The sequence below is a fragment of the Carassius auratus genome, unplaced genomic scaffold, assembly GCF_003368295.1.
Source record: "Carassius auratus strain Wakin unplaced genomic scaffold, ASM336829v1 scaf_tig00021110, whole genome shotgun sequence".
Classification (NCBI taxonomy): Eukaryota; Metazoa; Chordata; class Actinopteri; order Cypriniformes; family Cyprinidae; genus Carassius; species Carassius auratus.
The window spans coordinates 17501-37387 of record NW_020525084.1 but is presented as its reverse complement, the minus strand read 5'-3'; the positions used below and the strand labels follow the sequence as shown (position 1 = coordinate 37387).

At 37.2% G+C, this 19887-nt stretch overlaps 1 protein-coding gene and 2 long non-coding RNA genes across 3 annotated transcripts in view; 2 read left to right on the top strand and 1 right to left on the bottom strand.

The window, feature by feature from the left end:
* Positions 1 to 732: 732 nt before the first annotated feature.
* The window catches only part of LOC113076741 (uncharacterized), a 32582-nt gene continuing 13427 nt past the window's right edge, over positions 733 to 19887 (bottom strand). The window contains exons 2-3 of the long non-coding RNA XR_003281235.1: positions 5404 to 5477; positions 733 to 864 (exon numbers count right to left, since the gene is read on the bottom strand). This is a non-coding gene — a long non-coding RNA (uncharacterized LOC113076741). The remainder of the gene's footprint in view (positions 865 to 5403; positions 5478 to 19887) is intronic.
* LOC113076739 (ATP-sensitive inward rectifier potassium channel 12-like) lies at positions 1714 to 8343 on the top strand. The gene is made up of 2 exons (XM_026249435.1): positions 1714 to 2028; positions 6809 to 8343. The coding sequence occupies exons 1-2, from the start codon at positions 2006 to 2008 to the stop codon at positions 8292 to 8294; spliced, it is 1509 nt and encodes a 502-aa protein (XP_026105220.1). The 5' UTR covers positions 1714 to 2005; the 3' UTR covers positions 8295 to 8343.
* On the top strand, positions 12899 to 17479 carry LOC113076740 (uncharacterized). Its single transcript, XR_003281234.1, has 5 exons — positions 12899 to 13160; positions 14036 to 14083; positions 14243 to 14403; positions 14923 to 15065; positions 15925 to 17479. It is a non-coding gene; the product is annotated as an uncharacterized LOC113076740 (long non-coding RNA).

The window sequence follows — 19887 nt, the reverse complement described above, 5'->3', positions numbered from 1 at the left end:
TTATTCAGACCATGGTAGGCTACATGTCAAAGTATGATATAGCCTAATCAATTAGCAAGCACAGTACTTTTCTGCAAATTAAGAGAGTGTACAAATTTGGTTCAAACTGTCAAAATTGGGCGCAAAAAGTCTACAGACGTAGCCAAAGCACACAATGACAGTGTACCAATCTACAGTAGCCAGAAAAAAAGCATCTGAATACTCTAATCACACATACTTCATTAGTAGCCTATAAGAAACATGTACAAACTAAATATATAGTCAGAAGGTTGTTGGTTTGAAATGATAAAGCAGTAGATGTTTAAGCTAACAAAGGTGTTGTCTAAGTTTGTCAATGGTGGATTCTGTTAATGGGTGTTAATGTGTGGAACTACAAACAATGGATTGTGGCACCAACAAGGTCATGATTCCAGATTAACTGATTAAATGCATACCTTGAAAGCACTGCAAGTCACGTTGGATACAAGTGTCTGCCAAGTGAAGAAATGTAAACATCAACAAAACATCAACTGTTACTGAAGACAAAGATACATCCATTGAGATACAGACACTTGATCTAATGAATGACGTCAGATCTGAGGAAATGTGAGAGAAAATTCTAATTTCTTCAAATTCTTCTGACATGTTCTTACAGACGCACATTAAGAGCTTCAGCATTTATCTAAAGAATAATAAATATATCAGATTAAATCAGATCAAGTCTGAACTCACCTTCTGTCAGTGTGTGTGTGTGTGTGTGTGCATGCTGTTGTCATATTAATCCCACACACACACACACACACACACACACGGACAGACGGACGGACGTCTCAGATTACAGCACAGGATCCTCAGGGCTCATTTCTCTGGATCTGCTCCATATCACTGTTAAAAATGAGAGATGAAGAGATTATTCAGATATCATTGGATTAGGAATTAAGAAAGAAACTTCTACAAACACACACACATACAATCAGGGATTAAATGTGTGTGTTCATGTTGTGTAACAAAGGTTAAGTCCATTTTCATTGTAAAGAGCAGTTATTGAGTCAGATGCGTCTGTACTGTTGACGTCTGCATCTTCAACAATCCCACTCTCTCCCAAACTATTTACATAATTCATTCTAAACTGACTGTTTATCCAAGACACTAATCTTTTAAAACAGTAGGCTTAGAGGAGGTGTGTGTGTGTGATTGATGATCTGTAATGAGACCATGGATCACAAAAACAGAAAACTGCCCTTCAACATATCAGATCACTTCACTGTCATTTACAGTGTCATGGAATGACAGTAATGCAATTTAAAAACACACACACACACACATACACACAAACCCAAAAAAAATGGTTTGTGAAATAGTAAAAGTACACAAAAAATGGAAGAGTCTAACATTTTTTTGAGCCATGATATCTTTACTCAACTTGTTAACCAACAAACTACGCTTAAATTTTGGCATACACATTTTTTAAGTAAAAAAAAAAATCACACAAATTAACTGTTGACCTTGGATCCAATTAATCAGAGATTTCAGTTCAAATCAACACCTTATATATAGCACATGCTAAATTTTAGCATGTACATTTAAAATGTTAATTATTTGTATTTATTTTCTACAACAAATGCCACATATTCTGTTAAAATACTCTTTGGAGCCATTGTATAACTAACAAATGTTATAAACATTTGGATCTAAAAATATAATTCTAAATATAGAGCTGAATATTTAGAGAACATGCAAATCAGTGACGGTTGTTAGCCTACATCTTAGTGTGTGATGGCTATTTTAACAACTGCTTTGACCCAGATCACAGCATCCAAACCAGAACACAAATATAGTTTGTGTCCACATCTCATCAGCCTAAGCTTTCAGCATCACACCATGGCTGATGCGTCTCTGTTTCTCTGTCTGCAGAGTGTGAAATACATTAGATCCAGGTGTGTCAGGATGCCGATACCCAATCTTTCCGGGTAAACGGGAGAACACTGTCCACACACATGCACACACGCTGAAGATCAAATACAGCATGGGAACCAACAGAGGAAACAGGTAAGATCAGAATGTGTGGGAGCATTCAAGTTTATACATTTACATTTAGCAGATGTTTTTATCCAAAAACGACTTACAAATGGATACATTTTTTATAAATGTGTTAGTTTATATACGTATATAAGAAACAAGCAGTTAGTAAATAAAGTGAAGGTCTAAAATGGGAAAGTAAAAAAAAATTTAGGCTCATAAGTCTGTAATGTATAAGGGTGCAGAGCCAGTGGTGGTTTTGTAGGGAAACATTAATTCCTTGAATTTTATGCGAGCAGCTATTGGTAGCCAGTGTAAATTGATCAACATAGGGGTGATGCACGCTCTTTTTGGCTTGTTAAAAATTAATCTTACATTCTGGATTAATTGTAAAGATTTGATAGAACTGGCTGGAAGACCTGCCAAGAGGGCATTGCAATAGTCCAGCCTGGACAGAACAAGAGCTTGAACAAGGAGTTGTGCAGCATGTTCCGAAACAAAGGGCTTTGATCTTCTTGATGTTGAATAAAGCAAATCTGCAGGAAAAGACAGTTTTAGCAATGTGGTCTGAGAAAGTCAGCTGATCATCAATCTTAACTCCAAGGCTTTTAGCTGTTTTTGAAGGAGTTATGGTTGAAGTGCCTAACTTGATGGTGAAATTGTGATGAAATGAAAGCAGGTTCTGTCTTGGGGAGGTTGAGTTGAAGGTGATGGTCCTTCATCCAACAAGAAATGTCTGTTAGACAAGCTGAGATGCGAATAGCTACCGTCGGATCGTCAGGATGGAATGAGAGGTAGAGTTGAGTGTCATCAGCACAGCAGTGGTATGAAAAGCTATTTTTCTGAATGACAGAACCCAATGATGCCATGTAGACAGAGAAGAGAAGTGGTCCAAGAACTGAGCCCTGAGGCACCCCAGTAGTTAGATGTTGTGACTTGAACACCTCTCCAAGAGGCCTTGAAATACCTATCTGAGAGATAAAGAATGGGACACACCAAGCCAACGATCAGCCATTTGCCATCGTTAGGCAGACGGCAAGCGATGATTGAGCTAGTTTGTTTGGAGTGTACCACTTATTGGCTCAGTTTGTGTCGGGAACGTTGCCGAGAATGAAAGCTCTGATTGGATATTCAGTTTAGCGAACAAGTCAGTGCCGAGAATTAAAGCAAAAATGATAAACAAGAATGTGAATAAAAGCGTTACAGACAGAAGGCTGTTTAAATGTTATGTGATATTTCCCAATCACTCTAATACAAAAATATTTACATAACATTACTGATATTCAAAATTGTAAGCTCGCGCTGCTTTGTTTAATAGCTGCTGATATGAAAAGCTTGTTGATCAGAACCCCGTGTCGGCTTTCGTCGTCCCTAGTTCTTTAAAGTGGCTTGGTGTGTCCCGGGTATTTAGATTCAAACCACTGGAATGTGGTTCATTAAATCCCCTTTGCCAATAGGGTTGGCAGGATGACCTGGTGGTTAACTTTGTCAAAAGTTGTGGACAGATCCAGCAAGATAAGTTTTGAAGATTTGGAATCTGCTCTTGCCAGTCTTAGGGCTTCAACAATTAAGAGCAAGGCAGTCTCGGTTGAATGTCCACTTCTGAAACCAGACTGGTTGTTATCGAGGAGGTTCTGTGTGAGAAAGTGTTCATTGAATCGCAATGTTCGCAATGAAAGGAAGAAGGGAAACTTGTCTGTTCTTAATTAGTGGGGTTATACGAGCCTAAATGCTGAGGAAAAAACATCAGTGTGAAGGGATGTTTTGATGATGTGAGTGGGTGCAGGTACAACTGCAGGAGAAATGGCTTGAAGAAGATGAGATGGAATTGGATCAAGCGGACAAGTAGTAGGATGATAAGAAAAGATTAGTTTGGAGACTTCTGCCTCAGAGAGTGAAGAGAAGAATGTGAACGAGTGTTTGCTGGTAAGATTCGTTCAACTCTACCTGACACAGGTACCCAGGCAATTTCAGTAAGACTGATGTTCAAAACTGAACCCAAGGAAGGCTACTAGCTCAGATGTTGTAACTGGCAAGGGGCTCTAGGCTTGTGCTTATCAACTTACTGCCGTTTTCACCAACATCTTTATTGTCCCACCCACCATACCAGTCCCAAAAGAATAAACTAATACAGACAGACCTGTTGCTCTCACTCCAATTGTTATGAAGTTCTTTGAGTGACTGGTACTGAGGCATATTAAAACTAGCCTCCCACCTGTCTTCAACCCAAATCAATTTGCCTACAAATATATCCATGCAGGATGCAATCATCACAGATCTACATATATCACTGGATCACGTAGAACACAGAGGGATGTTTTGCATGCTTTTCATAGACCACAACAGGTTTTTAACACCATAGCACCAGATATACTGATCAGGAAACAGCTTCATCTGGGACTTTCCTCAAACATCTCTTCTTGGACTATAGACTTTCTGACAAATCATCAAGCCTGGCTCCCATCTCTCTTCCACTCAACACTGGCTCCCCACAAGGCTGCATGATGAGCCCATTATTATATTATTCACAGTGTGTGTGTGTTCACTGCAGTGTGTGTGCACTTCGGATCGGTTAAATGCAGAGCACAAAAAATATGTCAGCATACTTGGCTTATGTCACTTCACTTTCAACTCTTTGTTTGACCTTTTGGCCTCAGGAAGGCGTTTTAGTTCAATCAAAGCACGGATTTCCAGATTTATGAACAGTTTTTATCCCAAGGCCATCCATAGTCTTAATAAACACACATAATGTCTAATTTTGCTATAGTCCATTATATGCACCATTCCATTTATGCATTTATTTATTTATGTATTTGTGCAATATACACCACAAGCATTGTTTGTATATGTACCTATGTTAGTGTGCATGGTATGTTGTGTTGGAAGATCATATGAAATCTTATATCGTAAATGCAATGACAATAAAGAAAATTCAAAGATGTGCTTGACAGTTGGTGTTGAAATTGTGCACTGATGGTTTTAATTTTATTAGTGAAGAACGTGGCAAAGTCGTCAGCTGTTAAGAGTTAATGCAGGAGGAAGAGGAGGAAAATGTTTTATACAAGAGTCAGACGAATTGTATATTTTTTTGTGATAGTATGTCCTTTTAGCAGGGGAGACATTGGCAGCGAAAGAAGAGAGAAGTTTATAGGTCAAAATATGGCACAAAATATGCATATTTTACCGGTACTCAATTTGAATTATTTATAATATTACAAAATTTATTTGGATGAATCAGTAAATGTGATGTAATTTATGTCTCGTTTTTGAGAGATTTAAAATATGCTGTTTAAAAAGTTTCCTTTTTCCAAGGAAATTTATCCTGGACACAAGTAACGTGTAAAGAGAGAAACATGACAAATATCAAACAAACAAACAAAAAAAAAAACACCAAAAAGGTTTTACCCATCAGCAAGAGCTCTGTAAACATCTGATGTGTGTTTACTGAAGTCTTTGGTTCTTCACTAAACACCACACACCTGAGGAGTAAAGAAATCATTTTATTAATCACAGAGACAATATCATTGTCATTTACTTGCTTTCAAATTTGGAACACAGATGATGATATTTTGAGTGTTTTATTTTTGTCCATACAATGAAAATCAATGGGTTCCAATGTTGTTTGTTAACAGTAAGTATTGAAAATACTGTTTCTTGTGAAGTTTCACTGACTCAGACACATTTACTGTCACTCATGTGCACCACCAAACCTCAGCTAATTATTGAGAGCCAGTAACACTGGCATACGGTTTATTTATTTGCTTATTAGTTTGTGTGTGCGCGAGTAAGAGAGAGAGAGAGCGCTCAAGTTATAATCCCTAAACCTTCACTGACCGCAATCCTGATATGGCTAAATGACTGGCCTTCCCTCATAATCCCAGATGAGGGGCAGGTAACACACACCTGAGGCCCTCATACCCTCACACACAAACATCTGAAGAGAGGGACAGGGAAACTATGGAGAAACAGTCCTGCTCCCACCGACAGAAGCTTCAGTAAAGGTTTGGGAGGTTCATCAGGACGATCGGTCGGTGTGTTTCTGCAGAGAGACGCATTAGTGACTCATGGTTTATCTGGAGTGAGTGTGTGTCCTTTAGAGCGGTCACCGGAAAGAACAAATGCTCCAATCAGATTACAGCGCTTCACCTGTCCTCCCACAGCTCCCAAAAACTCACATTTACCACATTTAGTTATTTATATGGTGCTTTATACAATACAGACAGTTTCGAAGCAGCTTCACAGAAATAAAAAGCAAGTAACAGTGTAGAAAAATGAATAATTTATGAAACATAAAAATTCAGCTGGAAAGCAACTCTAAAGAAAACTGTCATTATACAGATCAATTAATTTCAAAGATCATTCAGTTCAGTTTGATTATTAGCCATCTATAACCATTCAAAACTATTTATAAAAATTTAATTGATAAGTACCTGAATACCTGAAATTGAATAAAATAAAATAACAGAATAAAAGAACTTGACAATTTGAGAATTAAAATAAAAACTATAGAAAATTTAGAAATATATTAAATATAGAATTAAAAAGATAAAAATAACTATTGGTTTGAAAAACATACAACTACAACTGAAATGAACAAAATATTTAAAAATCAAAACAAAAGCATGAGAAACTAATAAAAATTAAACTAAAAATGAAGTATATAAAAGCCAATGCACAATATTAAATAGAAAAATAAATTCAAAAGATAACTAACTATAATTATTCAATTCAGGTTAAAAAAAAGAAATTAATAAAATCTGTCTGTGAAGATCTGTTTTCTGAGCACAAACTCTTGTGTTGTCCCTCTCAGGTACAGCATCGTGTCTCCTGATGAGGAGGGTCTGAAGATCTCCACCCTCGGCCTCCACAACGGCCACGGCTCCAGACGGCTTCACTCCCCCGATGGAGAGGCGGGCCCGAGCACCGCATCGACGGTGATGAGGACCGGCTACAATGGGAAGATCTCCACGTCCGGCCGCGGCCAGCTGCGGAGCCGCTTCGTCAAGAAGAACGGCCAGTGCAACGTGGTCTTCGCCAACATGGACGACAAGCCGTGGCGATACCTGGCGGACATCTTCACGACGTGTGTGGACATCCGCTGGCGCTACCTGCTGATGATCTTCTGCTCCACCTTCTTGTTCTCCTGGCTCGTGTTTGGCTTGATCTTCTACAGCGTGTCTCTAGTGCACGGGGACTTCGATAAAGATCACGGGAGCAGCAGAAAGCCGTGGAAACCGTGTTTGCTGCACGTCGAGGGTTTCATTGGCGCGTTCCTGTTCTCAATCGAGACCCAAACCACGATTGGTTACGGCTGGCGCTGCGTGACCGAAGAGTGTCCCGTAGCGATCGTTACGGTCGTAGTGCAATCGATCGTTGGATGCATCATTGACTCTTTCATGATTGGCACCATTATGGCCAAAATGGCGCGTCCGAAGAAGCGAAACCAAACCTTGTTGTTTTCGCACAACGCGGTGATTGCGTTGCGCGACGGGAAGCTGTGTTTAATGTGGCGCGTCGGGAACCTTCGGCGAAGCCACATTGTTGAAGCCCACGTTCGAGCGCAGCTCATCCGACCCTACGTGACGGCAGAGGGCGAGTTCATCCCGCTGGAGAATATGGATTTGAACGTGGGCTACGACGAAGGTACAGACCGCCTCTTCCTAGTGTCGCCGCTAGTAATCGTACACGAAATCGACGAGGACTCGCCGCTTTGGGGGATGAGTCGGGCGGATCTCGAATCGGATGATTTCGAGATTGTAGTGATCCTGGAGGGAATGGTGGAGGCGACAGCAATGACCACGCAAGCACGTAGCTCCTACCTTTCCCGGGAGATCCTATGGGGTCACCGCTTCGAGCCAGTCATCTTCGAGGACGGCGATCGCTACCAGGTCGATTACGCACATTTCCACAAAACCTACGAGGTTCACTCCACACCCGCCTGCAGTGCTAAGGAGCTGAGTGAACTGACCGGGCGCCGTTCATCCGGGTCGTCCCGATCCGTGACGCCAGACAGCCGCAGCCGGGCGCAGACGCTCCTCCCGCCGCACTCGCCCAGCGCCTTCTGCTACGAGAACGAGGTGGCGCTCTGCTGCAGAGAGGACGAGGAGGAGCAGCCGTGCAACCCGATGACTGTCGCTCCCACAGACTTCCAGAAAATGTTCCAGGATTCAGCCACCATGACCTCCGGAAACAACATGCTCTGCGTATTGGACATGGACAATCAGATCGAGTTTGACATCATGCAGACTGCCAAACCACTCGACCCCATGACTTATAAGAGCGAATCTGAGATATGACGTTCCTGTGGGTACATGCATTTATTTAAATACATTTATTTATATAAAAATTGATCGCTACATAAATATGTAAATTATACAAATGATTATACTGAGGTTATAGAATGAATTTATATAAGTATAATATAATGTAATGTTTTTAAATTATTTAGATGTATAACATAAATATTTAATCATTTACTTGTAGAAATTTATATTCATAAATATTTACATTTATAAAAATACATGCTATTTATAATGTATTAAATATACACTGATATATTTATACAAGCAAATTATTTATAATAGAGTATTATTTATATAAATGTAATTCTTCTGAATAATTTATTTGCATTAGTAAAAACTACTTTACTAGTAATACATTAGTATAAAAATGTATGCATTTAAATAATGCATTTTATGTAACTGAATACATTTATAAAACATACATTTATTCATATGTACATATTATAAATATAAATCAATTATAAATAAAATAATTGTTCACAATAATTATACTTAATACATTTGTATATAAATAATACATGTATTTAAATAAATGTCAATTTACTTAAATTTAATCTTTATGAATAAATACATTATTTATTATTTATATACAAATAAATGGCCTTGCCTGCATTGTTTTTGTACTTTGCTCATCGCAGTCTTCCCAAAGGAGGAAGTGGGTGTGTTTGGCCTCAAGGAACATGTGACCCTAAAGGTTATGACCTCATGTCATGGTCATCGATGAGGCTTCCAGCAAGAGATTACACGCATCCTCAGTGGAGCTAATGACAGAGAATAAGACTAATGCCAAGAAGACTGAAACAAGTGAAGCACAAATAACGTCACCAAAGGAGTCGAGCTCAGGACGGACTGATGTTTCTCTCTGTTCATGTGTACAGTTACTGTAAATACGACATTAACCTGTCAGATTCTGTTCATGTCTTCAGACTAAATGGATCCATGTGCTTCAACACAAAACACTTAAAGAGTTCACCAGGTCACAACAGTGCAATAAACTGACTGGTGTGTGTGTGTGTGTGTGTGTGTGTAGATTAAACCACCAGAACTACCTTTAATAGTCTCTAGATTATAACTGTGAGTTCAACTAAAAGAACTTGAATGCAAAAGCAACATTAGTTTGTCATATTCTATCATTTACAGTTCTATTTGAGTAGATTTTCATTTGTTTGAATGTTTGGAGGGATGGAAAGATGGAAGCTGTGAATACTGTCTGAAATTAATTTCCATCCTGGTGAAAGAATCTGAATCGTTCATTAAATATTTTTATCAATTTATGTTTAAAGCAATGACAGCGTTCTAGAGTTAAACATGTAAAGTTTTTCATGATTAGCGAAATCATGATTTTTTATTATTAAAATAATACGCATCTGAAAACAATGAAGGTCCATTTCTGCTACAGAATAAAAAAGCAACCATGACTTTCTTAGAATTCCAACTGTTCTTCCCAGAATTCCGAGTTTAAATCTCGTAATTCAGTCTTTTGTTCTCGTGAGGCTTAGAGTATATCTCTAAATTCTAAATCTGTCACAATTCAAATGTAATGTTTTTTTTTAGAATTTTGGTGATTCTCACTGAATTGTGATGTCACAATGATTTATTTTTTCATTCTGCGCTGGAAAGAGGCTTCCATAGGATAATGCAATTTTAATCTAACCAGCTAATTGTGGGTCTTTTCTTGTTTTATCTGACGTGCTAAGCGTGTTGCACATCATTATAATGTTGTCGTATGGTATTGTTTTGTGTTGGACTCGTCCAGCGTTTAAAAGGGAATGAGGTTTAATGCAGTTGTGTGATATGTTGACGTGTGTTTGTGGAAAAAGCACTTTCACTCTTGAATCGTACTGTGAATCCTGGACAGATGGACACGGTGATATAAGCTGATGTAGTGAGTTCTAAACGCTCCAGTCTTTAATGTATAAACTAGAGATCGATAGCAATGATCATTTGTGGTTCCCCCAGACTTTCCTCCGATCGTGCTCGTCTCAGGATGGTTCTGGGCGAACCTGGTGTGTGTAAATATAAAGCTGCTGCATGATGGGAATCTGTTCTCAGCTGGTTTTACGCGTCTTCCCGTTTGACAATCTTCCAGATGATGTTCTGATGGAGAATCTTTACTTGAAAAAGTCAAAACTCCTGAAATGCACTTTATCTTGTCGTGTTGCACCTTCTAATGTGATACTGAAATAAATCTTTCTACTGCACAATGTCTGGATGTCTAAGCTCATATTAAACACACGAGCAGTGACGTAAATCACAGACTAGCGCTACATGACCTCACTCAAACATGATTCCTGAAACAGACTGCTGGGAAAATGACCGAATGGGCCTACAAACTGCACAGCTGTTCACTGCATTTAGAAGTTATGTACAAAAGGACTGAACAATACAGATTTAGCCAGAACATTTCACACACATCTGAGGAAAGAATGAGAGATCAATGCAATTCTCTCATCTCACCGGAGGATGGAGCAATACACTAACATTTCACACAGAAAACACACACACAACAGACACACTGCGCCCTCTGCTGCTTTCTACACATCACATCCACAAAAAAAATAAACATTCCAGATTGTAAAATCCAACAAAATAAATTGATAAAAATATATTCACACATTTTTTACTTTTACAGAAAATAAAGAATTATTTTAGTACCTTTGAGGTTTACATTAATACATTTGAGCAGGGTTTAAAAGTTTACAGGAAGAAACAATAGGCTACATATGACCACATTTTAAAATATATTAGCACATTTTCAAAGTTTACAGCAAGTGAAGCGAACATGTGAAAGAGTTTTAAATGATGTAGGAAAACAGTTAGGTAGACTACTTCCGGAAGAAAACTCCTCATATATTTTCCGGTTTACGAACATTCCTTGAATACTAAAACGCAACGCAACGTAAAAAAAAAAAAAAAAAAAAAAAAAAAAAAAAATACGTCCTTTATATAAACACGATATAAAACCGAACTGAGGCCGCTCTCAGAACGCTCGCACCGTTCTGACAAGGTTCTCTCAAGGTTATGAACAAACGTTCTTCCAGTAACGCTAATAGAACGTTCGTTCAAACGGACCTGAGGCCGGAGGGACTAAAATCTTCTTAAGAATGCTTCGTGAATCCGGCCTCTGGTCTTTAGTAACGTTCTCAAAACATTAGTACAAACACATATCTGTAGGCCTACATTGTCATATCACATTTATGAAACGTTTTAGTTGAACGAGTGTTTCTCTTTACAGCTACTTGTTTGAAAATTCTATTTAAAAAATAAATAATTAAATCTCGTTTTAAAAGTTATAAAATGGAATGCTGATCACATGACCAAACAATAAATAAATAATAATAATAATAAAAGTTTAGAAAATAGAAAGCTCAGAAATGATGTTTTATAACTAAACAGAAAGTTAGTTTAATGTTATTGGAACAGTTTTTGTTAGCTAAGATGGGCCATATTTTTATGAACTTGCTTTAAATGAACAGAATGAGAAGCGATGAACATATAGCTTTCCAAACTCAAAACGTCAACACTTAACCAGCGGTCTGGGTTTGCTTGTTCTGGAGATAGCTCTTTGTAAAGCTTCACTTTAGTCTTATTCTCTCGATCCTGGACCAAAGAGATCTCAGAAACAAATGAAATACACCAAAAACACCCACAGTCTCTCTCTCTCTCTCTCCGTACTCTCACTCCTCCACAGCCCAGTATCTCTCACTCAGTCTCTCTCGTGATCAGGTGAATCACGTGCAGTGTTTCTTTAGTTTACCTGTGTCCCCTGCTTCTCCTTATTAAACCAGCCCAAATCAGCAGAGGGGGACACACTCGGAACAAAAAACACAAGAACTGAGCCCAAGGACTGAAACACAGAACTAGTCTGACCTGATATAAAGAGATAATGTCTTTCTCTCAACCTATTTAGAAAAAGGTTAAGACTATAGTCTCAAAGAAAAACTAATTATCAGATGACTAATTTGTAATACTAGTCTAATCAGGTTATGAGACCGGCCGCTGAACTTCTGCCCCTAACAGTGACCTTTGACCTCCAGGGTCAGAATAAAAGTTCAAAGACATCAACTTTTCTTCATTTTGCTTCTTTCTGGAATCAAAACGTTTCATTTTAAATGTGTTTTGTTGTGAAAATTCTTTTAACTGGTCGTTCATTCATAGGTTTTACAACTTTCCGTCCTGTTTAAAACCCAACTAATAAAAGCCTGATGACATCAGATGCAGGAAGTGACATCGTCTGATGATTTCTAGCGTTAGTTTGACATTGCATGACACCAAATATTGAAAACACATTTTAGGAATTGTCTGTACAAGAAATTTGAACTTAAATGATTGAACTAATGTTATAAATTGAGTTGAATCTTGTATAACCTATAAAAAATTGATCAAATTAATTTAAAGAGTTACATTAATAAAAAAACCTTATGAATATGACTTATTGATCACATAATTTTTTTATATAGAACAGTATCTCTATGATACTAAAATAACACTGTATCAAGTAAATAATCAAGTATTCTACTAAACAATCCTGATGGATACACTCTTAGAAATGAAGCATGGGTGTAGTTAAATTTAAATACTAGTTTTATGGTAAAATTACTAAAAGTATTATGTTTATATAGTAAAAATAAGAAAGTTTCATTGCATTGAATTAATAGTATAATATTTCAAGTCTACAAAATGTCACAGATTTAAACCAACTTAACCAGATCATTTTAAACCTACTAGCAGTTGAAGATTGTCCCAAAGCGCTTTCCGTACTTGCAATTTCGCACATGCACGGGAGGAAGCAAGAAGCATCCATTTTCCATCTGCCCTTGGCCAATTTTTTTAAATCCGTTATCATCCATAAATTATTTGGTAAGTAGAACGTTTTTTTAGTAATATATTTTACAATTGCACATTTGTGAAATGTTTTTGTGTGCTTAGATGTATACTTTGTTGATAGTTTAAAACGATTTCTTGCTAGCTTAATTAACACAGAATTAGCCTGTATCCTTGTCATAGTTAAGTGTTAGAAGTGGTCATTAAATTACCGAAATATTAGAATTCTGTGTAGTTATTTTAGTTTAGTTTAGTTGTGTTGTAATTTAGCTTTAAACAATGTGCTTTATCTTTTTATTGATAATTAACATTAGCCTAATATAGCACATGGCATAGCCATGTTCTTTTTTTATGTTTTTTTTTTTTTTAGCTACAGTTTTAAACTAGTATTGTTCTTGTTTTGTTTTTTAAACTCCATTATATTATTAAATTAGTGCTGCTGTCTGTTAGGGCTGCTCCGATCACGATCGGCCGATCGTTAATGCGCATCTCGTCAGTAAAGCCAGTAAAGGTTTTCTAATCAGCGTTTAATTCCATCAAGTGCCTGATTTCACATAGATCAGCTGTTACTAAACAAAGTCGTTGTTAACTGAGAAGATGCGCAAATCCACGTTCATTTTCAGCGTTTATTGGCGCATCTTCTCAGTTAACAACGACTCTGTGTAGTAACAACTGATCTATGTGAAATCACGCACCTGATGGAATTAACCCCTGATTAGAGAACCGGCTTTACTGACGAGATGTGCATTAACTATAGGCTGATCGTGATCTGAGCAGCCTTACTGTCTGTTATTAAGGCGGGCATACACTGTACCCATCATGAGATGAGCCAATCAGTGGCTCAAATATAATTGCTATAGATTTGGAAGGGATTCTATATCATTAACACTTTCATGTCTTTTTTTTTTTAGGCTCTGAATGTGGAGGTGCAAACAGTGTCCTGAAAGTGAATCTACAAGGTACCAATTACTAAAACACTATAAATTAATCCATGGCCATTAGGGTCAGGGACACTCCAGATATCCATGCACATATTATGAATGCCCATGCTCATTCAAAACATGGAATGCACTTAAAACTTATTTGAGTTGATGTCATGTTGATGTTTTACATTTAAGGACTACAGAACAAGTAATATTGAAAAAGAAGAAAAACCAACAGGTAATCAAAAGTAAAATGGAAGGAACCTTTGCCTATAGAAGACAGGAAGTTGTTGGAAGATATGCCCTTCATAGCAGAGTTCAAAAACAGATGGCCAGGCCTGTTTTCTGAGAGCCAGGTAAAGTATTATTCATCATCTGTATTTAATTTAAATACGTGGAATTAATGTCTAAATAATGTATTTGGGTATAAAACAAATGAGCACATATTCAATTGACAAAGGTTTGGAGGCAATGTGGTAAGAATCCATGCATGTGGTTGTTCTACTCTATATTACAATGCACATTACACATACATCCATATAAATTGGTTACAGATACATTGAACCACCAACTAAAAACATTTAGCCAACAGCAAACTCATGTTCCCTCTACACCAGGGGTGTCACACTCAAGTTTCAGAGAGGGCAAAAATTAAGAAATGGTACTGAGTGCCAAACAGTCTCATAGTGCTGTCTTAATATTATTATTATGAACACGCCAGCTCCACTTTTAAGGCAAACTGGATATAATTGTACCACGGCCAGATGTAGCCCACAGAGTTTGAGTTTGACATGCCTTATCTACACCATATGTGATCATTTAAATAGATTTGTTTTAACTTAAGAGACTCATAGTGAATTTGTGTTTTAATATAGGTAAATGCAGAATTCACCCTCATCACCACTAAACCCTTATGTCCCGACTGGATCATTACTATAGCCAGCTATTGAGGGTATTCAAAAAGAAGTGGGGAACTGCAAGACGTGATATCAACGTAATCATTGCAGAAATGGACATGGTATGTGTTTTGGGTTGTATTGCTCCGACTCCTGGGGGTTTAACATTTACTCTAAACATAATTATGCTTTTTTTTTTTTTTTAGTATGGTCTTTAACTTTTCTATGGAAAGATAAATTATTTGCGAATACAAATACTACACTATTTACAAATATGATTTGCTATCCACGAATACAAAATTCTATGATTTGTACAAACCGATGTAGTTCTGTAAATGTTTTTAATTTATAAAAAGGATACTTTATATTTTGTGCACATTTATCATGAAATGTCAGTTGAACTTCTGCAACTCTGCTTGTGAATTGTTGAATCTGCTTTTCTGAATTGCCTGATGCAATTTCTCATTCGTCCATTCAATTACGTTTATTTTAGTTCAAACTGAACAGTATTGCCTCCTTCAAGGTGTCAATGGTATAAGCTTGAGAAACACTTGAGCTATTTATGTAAAATGTGGCTCGCTAAACAGTGAAATTATTTTCTCAAAATGATGTCCTTAAAAGGAATGAGTGTGTGTCAGGCAATTGACAAATGCAGATTCAACACCACAAACTGAACTGCAGATTTACAACTGACATTTCATGAAAATTGCACAAATCAATTAATTAAAAGCATGGTAGAATAAGGTCGTAATAGATTTGTCAATGTGATAATGGCAGTTTCCTCAAATAAAATGTTCAAAATCAGTTGTTGGTTTCCCACAGAATCCCAGTGTTGAAGTATGACGGACATGCATCCTAAAAACGTTGTGCGTCTACTTAATTTAAAAGCCTGTGTTCTCTAATTGTAAACTTAACATCTTTTGGGTTTGTTTCTAGTGTCATAGATGCATAATTAATAATGGGTCTCTTTCTTTGTCATAGGCTACTGAGGATACTGGTATTGATGCAATGGCGGAAATGGAGAGACTGGCTTTGGGTGTCTACATTGTTCGACATGATGGAGCAGATGCTTCAGATCCACCTGGGGATGCTGGCGTCGTCATTGAAGGCTGCACAGTGCTGCGAGATCTGAGAGAGGTTGCAAATGGATGTGCAGTCCTGTTTGGCTTGATTCTGTTTAAACTGAGCTATCCAAAGGAGCTGCAATAAACATTCGAATTTCTTAAGAAATTGTTTATGGAATTGGATGGGAACAAGCTCTCCACTAAAGTGCAAGGTCCTCAAAAACAAACTGCATGAGTAAAATCACCTGCACCAGACAAGACTGGACCCGGCTTTGGACACTTTAGTTGTGTTGACTGTTACTTTATTTTTGGACTGCTGCTTGACAAAATAAAGCTATAATCAATGATGGTTTGTAATAAGCAGACAGGACTGCAGTTGGTCATCGACTTGCTTGGGGAGGCTCAGTTCTTTGGATTTTGGACTGCTGCTAGACAAAACATCTAGCAATCTAAAGACAATGTTGGTTGTTGTAATTGGCATTTAAACTTCTCTTGTTTCTGATTTCTTCAGAATCAAAAGATGTGAAATACAACAAACACTGGTTTGTTATAATGAAACCATCTCAAACAATTTAAGGTGAAGATTGTTTTTTTGTTACGTAAACATTGCTGATTTTCTATTTCTCCTTTTAATGCAAACTATAAACCTTGTATTTTTCATAAAAATGTTCTTGATAAGTCAGCAGGTATGTAAAGTCTGAACATAGTATGTTCTAACGGTGAAGTGAGAATTTTTCTGCAGCATAAATCCTCTTGATTTTAAACTTCAGTTAATTTAACCTCCCTCCATATAGAAAACAAGGATTTGCCTCTTTAGTTTTAATTTCAGTAGGCAACACCTGTTAGACATTGTTGACGTCAAAGTTCCAATTTACTATAAAGCTATATTGGGATTGAACATTATCAGATGGTGAAGATTCACAAACAAGTTTTATATTTTTTAATTATTATTTATATTGGTCTATTTGCATTTTATACGTGGATTTATGTTGGTGTCTTCAATTGTATTTTTACACTTTGTATTTGTATGTAAGTTTTGCTTACGTATTTGTAATAATTTTATCAGTCATGATAATCCCAGATATATTAATGTACCTTGAAGGTCAACATTACTTTGGCTTATATTTCAAAACCAAAGGTGAATAAAGTTAATTAAAGTGACTTGAGTAGTTTTCTTTTTAAACCGAGCAAGTATAATCAACACAAATGGATAACATTAGCTTATTTCTGTTTAATAGATAGAACTTAATCAGGTAATGTTAGTTCAAGCTATAGTCATTAAATTCAAGACAATAATTTACATTTATTCAAAATAATTGTGTAATGTACCATTTAATTAACACCGTTATGAACGATTTACTTAAAACATTATGTTACAATTAATTGTATATTACCTTTTCCATTTAAGCAACTAAGTTTTGTGGGACCGGTTGACATAACTTTATTAATTAAATACAACATTTCATTTCTTAGAGTGTATCTTTAATTATTATACTGTATAAAATTAAGATCAATAAGTCATGTCAACCTATGGTTTTTATTACATTAATTCCTCATATTAATCTAAATATTAATTATATTTTAACTATTTTATTTCAACGTAATTTTTAAGTTACACGAGATTCAACTTTATTGAGTTTCTACAGATGACCGGGATTATTGCAGAAGCATCGAGAAACTAGTTCTTGTTAATATTTTGAATTAGATTTTATTTGTATATTTTCTACTTTTTATATAAAGTTTAGTAAATGTCTTGCTTTGTCATTTTTATTAGATTTTGTTCTTTTTTAAAGGTCTATACAGTTTTTTCACTCAGTTTTATTTCAGTTTGTTATTTTAGAACATCAGTTTAAATATGTATAACAATCCTGCAGCTAGATTAATATTTACAAGCTTACGGCGGGAGCTAAATGTAGGTTTTTAATCTGAAGGTGGAATTGTTTCTACAGTGTAAAGTTGACGTGGCCAAAGCAGATTTCTGATCCACACTTGCAGTGAAATCCTCCCTAAACCACGACATGCAGATGATTTTTGAGTGTCCCGGACCCGGACCCATGGATTAACCTCTGCAGCTCGTCTGATGGAGGAGGTTCTGGGAGAGAGAGATGTGTGTGGATCCAGGCCTGAGGCAGACAGACTCAGAGAGAGAGAGAGAGAGAGATGGGCGTGATGAAACTGATAGTGCTGTATTGTGTGGGTCAGTAACAGAGGCTCATTGTCAGGATTTACTGCCCCCTGCACTGCTCATTATGAGCCCCCCGTCTCCCCTTCATCCATTCTCACAAACCCTGCTTCCTGTCTCCTCATCCCTCTGTAAACATGCAGCTTTACATCTCAACAACCCCTCGCATTTCTGTTCATTTCAAGTTTTATTTTACTCAATTCATCTATGTATTTTAATAAAGTAAAAGCGTTCATTAAAGTCCTGCTGAGTTTAAAAGTGGATCAGCAGCACCTCCTGCCTGCAAACACTGCAACTACAGCAAAAATCACCTGGTTTTTAGTTGCAGATGTTTTTATCCAATGTGAACATAGTGCGAACTACGGGGGAGCTAGGGGGAGCTCGGCTCCCCTTAATAAGACATGGGCTCCCCTGAAAACGAGAAATCTGAAATTTTGGGGGGTCTCAAAAAATACTGACAATGTGAATATTTTTAAGTGCAATTTCTGTTTTGTAATGTGATTATGATGGCAAAATATTATTCATTCATGCATGACGGCGATTAAAACCTAATTAACTTCAATTAAGATTACAGAAGGTGTGGGGGCGCTGCAAATTCCACATGTTAGTATGTCATAGATTCGTAGAAAAAATAAACGTTGGAGGCCATTTATCGTGCGCAAAGTCCTTCCATTATGCAGTAATAGCATCATAGCCAGGGCAAAAAGAAAACAAGGTAGTTCAATTAATTTTGGTTTTATTAAGAAATTGTGTAGTGATGACGCACGACTGATTCACCTGCTGCAAGCACTGGTAAACCTCAAGCCAAGCCCACCGTGAAAACGCATGAAGCTTAAGAAAAGTAATCTCTGGGATCCTAACCCCTCTTGCTTTCTTGCTTCGAGTCCTCTCTCGCGTTAAACTGGAACAGCCAGCAGTGGAGAGACTGGAAGAGCCAATATACATGGCTGTGTGTTAAGGATGAAGCTTGGGGTGCATCACTTTGTAACGCGTTGTGTCAGGAGGGGGAAAAAATATGAGTAGCTCACAAAGTTATTAGGCCAGACAAAACTCACGGAGGCGATTGACATTTAACAACGACTCGTTTTATTTCTCCAATCGAACTCGGGCAATTGTCTGTCCCATGTTCCACCGTCCACAGCGTAACCAAAACAAAACAAACAAGATTAAAACAAAATGATTTCCAAACAGAGATTACCCGCATACATGGGCGATTCGAGTCGCGCTTGTATACATTATCATACAGAGTGCATGCCGTTTTACAGGGAGCGCGCAGCTCTTAAAGGGGCCACATTTTTTACCACTCGTTACAACTTGTAAGGACGCAAAAAACCTTCTTCTGTTTGAAAAGGTACCTGGCACGCACTTGTCTGAGGAGTGGATTAATGATTAATGCTCAGAACCAGTCGCGAAAAATTATATATAAATACAGGGACAGCATTGCACACAAGATGGCCATTGAAGTGGCATTGACTAAGCAAAAGGCGATTCTGTCAAATAAAGTAATTGAGGTCTAAATTAATGGAGGAGACCGCAACATCATTCAAGGCTGTCTTCCTGACCTATCAATTTGTGTCGATAAAGTATAATAGTGCATATTGTAGCTGTTATGTAGCTTTGTAAGTCATTATAAGTCCTTTTTTGAGGCACTCGTGTCGATAATGTATAAAAGTGCATACACTTGTAGCTGTTGTAAGT

Excerpts from the sequence above, each read along its gene's own strand:
- LOC113076739 (XM_026249435.1), top strand. The coding sequence starts at position 2,006 with ATGGGAACCAACAGAGGAAACAG. Across the intron at positions 2,029-6,808 it reads GGAACCAACAGAGGAAACAG|GTACAGCATCGTGTCTCCTG; the intron begins GTAAGATCAGAA and ends TGTCCCTCTCAG.